The sequence below is a fragment of the Sinocyclocheilus anshuiensis genome, unplaced genomic scaffold, assembly GCF_001515605.1.
Source record: "Sinocyclocheilus anshuiensis isolate Anshui unplaced genomic scaffold, SAMN03320099.WGS_v1.1 scaffold644, whole genome shotgun sequence".
Classification (NCBI taxonomy): domain Eukaryota; kingdom Metazoa; phylum Chordata; class Actinopteri; order Cypriniformes; family Cyprinidae; genus Sinocyclocheilus; species Sinocyclocheilus anshuiensis.
Genome location: NW_015557092.1, coordinates 95367 through 100366, shown reverse-complemented (window position 1 = coordinate 100366; position 5000 = coordinate 95367). Strand labels below are relative to the sequence as shown.

The 5000-nt window shown below is 36.7% G+C and overlaps 1 protein-coding gene across 1 annotated transcript in view; it reads right to left on the bottom strand.

The window, feature by feature from the left end:
- The window catches only part of LOC107677343 (cytoglobin-1-like), a 12099-nt gene extending 11102 nt beyond the window's left edge, over positions 1–997 (bottom strand). The window contains exon 1 of the mRNA XM_016472224.1: positions 772–997. Within this exon, the coding sequence (XP_016327710.1) occupies positions 772–905 (134 nt within the window). The 5' untranslated portion in view covers positions 906–997. The remainder of the gene's footprint in view (positions 1–771) is intronic.
- Positions 998–5000: the final 4003 nt, after the last annotated feature.

The following is a 5000-nucleotide window of genomic DNA, read 5'->3' as shown; positions in this document are numbered from 1 at the left end:
TACACACACACACACACACACATACACACACACAAACATGAATACACTTTGATACATGCCCCAAAACACTGTTATGGTATATGTTAAAATATTTGTATTTCCATGGTGCATGTCAAAACTATGGTGTAGCCATGGTAAATGTCCAAACAAAAATAGTATTACAATAGTACAAAAAAAAAAAAAGACAAACATGGTCCTACAATGGTGCATTTTCAAAACCTCTTGTATTATCAATTATTAACGTCAAAACTATCATGGTAAATGGTCAAAAACACTGTATTACCATGGTACGTTCATTGTACTACCACTGTGCATATTGCAAACTGGTAACCATGGTATTATCATTGTATAAATAAATTATTTTTTTTTTTTTTATTAAAAACTTGCCAATTATAAATGTCAAAACACCATGGTTTTATGGTGGTAAATGTTAAAAAAACACCATGTACCATGGTACATGTTCAAAAAATCATTGTACCACCATAATGCTTATCAAAAACTATGGCATAACTATGGTAAATGTCCAAACAACCAAGCATTATCATGGTACCTGTTCAAAAAAGACAAAACACGGTTTTAGCATTGTGTATTTCCAAAAACTAGGATATTACCTATAAATGTCCAAAATACCATGGAATTATTCTGGTGCATGCCCAGAAGACCTGGGTATAACATAAGTAGAAAGCTATGCTGCATGTGCAAACAATCACAGTGATAACATGTTAGTTTTTGTGAATGATTGATGTGTGTAAATAAGACGGACAGGCATACCTGATGAGCACAGCGACTCCAGCGTTCTCTCGGTTCTCGTAGACGGGTCTCCACGTGTTCTGGATCACACAGACGTTGTCCTCGGTGAGAGTCTCAGGGCTCTGTGTGAGCTCCACACCTCCGTCTCCCTCCATCCAGACGCTCGCTGAGAAACACTTGAGCTGTGTGTGTGCTCCTGCCGGGGTCTTTATTTCTGTCTCCTCAAGAGTCTGATGAAGAGTTACTGCTGAATGAAGAAGATCCTCCCAGCCGCTTCCCTTTATCTCTCTCTCTCTCTCTCTCTCTCTCTCTCTCTCTCTCACTCACTGGCTCACACACTCATGTTCTCCTCTTAACTCACAATCACACCTTTCTACTCCGGTTACTTGTTTTTTTTTTTTCTCACACTCTTGCATCCGTCTGCTGCCCACCCACAGGAAAGACAACAAACGAGATCTCTATAATATCTCATTTGTTTCTCCTGGACAGCAAGGGTTGAGTTCTTCTAGAGTTCCAGAAGAGATCTTAACTCAAATACCTAAATCTGCAATCTAAAGTTTTGTTTTTTTGTCTTGTTTTATAGTAAAGCATCTACATGTCCTTAAACGAGACATAGAACCAAAATTACCCATCTCCTTAAATATCTTTAAAATACAGTTCACCCAAAAGTGATTTTACTTCATTCCAAGGCTTACTTTCTTCTGTGGAGCACAAGATGATGATGTTTTTGAAGGTTTATGAGGTTTTCAATGAAAGTCAGTTGGGTTCAGTGTTAGGTCATTAATGTTCTTTAAAACATCTTTCATGTTCCACAGAAGAAAGAAAGTCTAACAGGTTTGGAAATGACATGAAGGCACGTAAATGATTTTTGGTTGAACTGTTTCTTTATGGAGTTTGTCTTCTCTCTGAGGGCTCTGTAAGGGAACACTGAAAATATGTATGCAAATCCATTGAATTTAGTTGACAATATGGACTAACATTTCTTATCAAATTATCTGATTTTCTCCACATACTTTTTATGCATCTTTACTCTTAATGGATGACAACTATTAACTAATTTTGGTTTGTTCTTGCTGGAAAAACTTCTGAGATGAAATTGACATGAAACACAATGGAGAACTCCATGCTTATTCTTTATCTTCAACAAACACACACAAGCACTGTAAGAGCAAACGGACATGCTCCACCTTACATCAACACTGCTGTGACTGCGTCTGTCACACCTTAGACGAACATGCAGCTGCACATCCAGAAGATTGTTTTATTGCTCAGATGCTGATGTTTCAACAGTTTGACAGCTTTTACTGTAATGATTCATTAAAGTACATATTATCAGATGTTTCTCCTCTGAATCCCCAGAGGAGAAATAAAAACAGGCTCGAATGGGACAACACTGGTCTTCCAGTAAGAGTATAGAGCTCATTGGTTGAGAAATGTTTGAGTTCATACAGAGTGTGCATGATGAAGCTGTTTCTTCAGTGTTTATGATCTTTTAACTAGACTGGTGGGTGTGAAGCATGTGTACGTGCGTGTGTGTGTGATTGTGTGACAGTCAAAGTGAGGTCAGACAGACCCTTTACACACTTTCACATTGACATAATCACTGAGGGAGAGAGGGAGAGGTTTAGTCAGATTGAGCTCCTTTCTGGAGAGCGTCACACAGACAGAGAGCGGCAGGTGTTTGGGTGTTCAGGCACAGATCAGAGGTTTTGTCTTATTGTTCAGGGGGCAGCATGTTTTGTGGGGTCATGGGGTCAGTTTGACACCTGTCTGCAGTGTGAGCTGTGATCTGAGCAATTATCACCCCTGTCTATTTGCGTCGCTTCAGTAGTTTTCATGCATTGCTTTGAAAGTGCATGTACTGCAGTGTTTTTGATAGAAGTCTCTTCTGCTCACCAAGGCTACATTTATTTGATCAAAAATTGTGAAATATTATTACCATTTAAAAGAACTTTCTATGTAAATATATTGTAAAATGTCATTTATTTCTGTGATGAAAGCTGAATTTTCAGCATCATTACTCCAGTCTTCAGTGTCACATGATCCTTCAGAAATGAATATGCTGATTTGCTGCTCAAGAAACATTTATGATTATTATCAATGTTGAAAACAGTTGTGCTGCTTCATATTTTTGTGCAAACCCTGAATTTTTTTCAGGATTCTTTGAATAGAATAGAAAGTTCAAAGAACAGCATTTACTGTATCTGAAATCATAAACATCATAAATGTATTTACTATCTATCTCTTTTGATCCATTTAATGTGTCCTATAATTGTAAGGTCTTTATCTCAATCTGAACTGCTTGTATAACACTAAGTGAAATATTGCATATGCTGCAAATATTTCTCACGAATGCACACCAACCATATATCAGCGCTTTGCTGCTGAAATATGAACTGTATGGATTATATGAGTGTGGGTTTATAAGGTCAGGAATCTAAATGAAAGGCAGATGTGTGTATGTTGAAGACACATCCCAACCCTGAGGCCTGTGAGCCATCATTACAGATTCGTTACAGTATTTATCATAATCCTTCTTTTCATACTCAACTTATGAAGAGCAATTACACAGTCAGTCATTTTTATGTTAAAGCATAAGTTGTACATTGACATTGTAGTGCACTTGACAGAACAAACTGAAAGTTGTTTAGTTGTTACAGAGTTTCGTAAAACATCAGGTCTGCTCATAGCCATTTGAGTGGATTCAATGCCTAGGCCAGTGGTTGCCAACCCTGGTCCTGGAGCCACCCCAACACTGCACATTTTGCATGTCTCCTTTCTATGACACACCAATTTCGGGTCTTGAAGTCTCTACTAATGAGCTGATGGTCTGAATCAGGTGTGTTTGATTAAGGAGACATGCAAAAAGTGCAGTGTTGGGGTGCCTCAAGGACCAGGGTTGGGAACCACTGGCCTAGGCCAGGGAATAACCTGACAACCCAAAAACTGTCGTTAATTTACTGTGTTTCCGCTGCCCTCTAATGGAAGCTGGAAGCTGGAAGCAGTTACATGCAAGAAAGGCCTTCAGAACTCAAGTTTGTGTATTTGCATAGCAAATGTTTATAAATTCACTGGACATTAAAATTTAAGTTTCATTACGAAACAACACAAAGAATATAATCAAGTATATTATAATAAATGACTATATAAATGCTACATGCATACATAACGAGAGGATAGTGTGTGTGATGATGTGAATATGACGATTTCCATACAAATTAAATTAAATTTATATACCACTTTTCACAACACTCATTGTTTCGAAGCAGCTTCACAGAAAATCATGATGTTTATGAATATTTTTATATCTTCATGCCTTATCATGTCATTTAGTAGATTAGAACTGGACGATAATACAGTTACATTTTGTGCAGTGATATAAACATCACACAGCTGAGATTTTATATGTAGTATATAATGCATTTCATGAGTATACTGTATATATGCAGGTAAAGCAGGATGTAGGCCTATCCAACTTTTAATATATCGTTCGTTGGATGATAATATATATTGCATTTTTTTAAACAGTCACACGTATGTTTTCGCGCATTCTGAATTTTATTTTATTTTTTGGAACTTTGTTAGATCGTGATGAATGAGTCACAGTTTTTAATAAATTTAAAGGGAGCACTCTTTGCATGCTGTATACAGTAATATATTCAGAATTTAAATAAAACTTGTGTTTTACATGCTTGACAAGCGGCCACGTACGACACAGAGATAGCAGCTACTACACTATATAGAAAAAGATAATAATTTCCGAAGCACAGATGTGATTCTGCAACTGAGCCTGGTCCAAAGGCAGGATTTAGGTAAGAAAACGGTTATTATTTATATTGGCTGCCACGCCAAATCATGCACCTGCTTGCTTTTCTGTTTAATTTAACAGTGTTTTTGTGAACATAGCCTATATATGCTTTAATAACAAATAATTGTAGCCTAACACTTTAAAATAAGGTTCGATTAGTTAATGTTAGTTAATGTATTAAAGTGTAGTGTTAGTTAATTATTGTAAAGTGTTACCTAAATAATGTATTTCGAGCGTTCACTTGAAAAAAATATGAATGCCTGCAGTCTCACACTAATCCATACAGAAGCTTTGAACATAGTGATGACCATGTTAAAGTCTAGATGTGTGCAGGATTTTATCATTCACTCATAAAAAAAGGGTAAAAATTGTTACTGGGGTGGTATATTATAACGTAGGGCTGCACGATAATGGTTAAACTGATAATCACGATTATTAATAA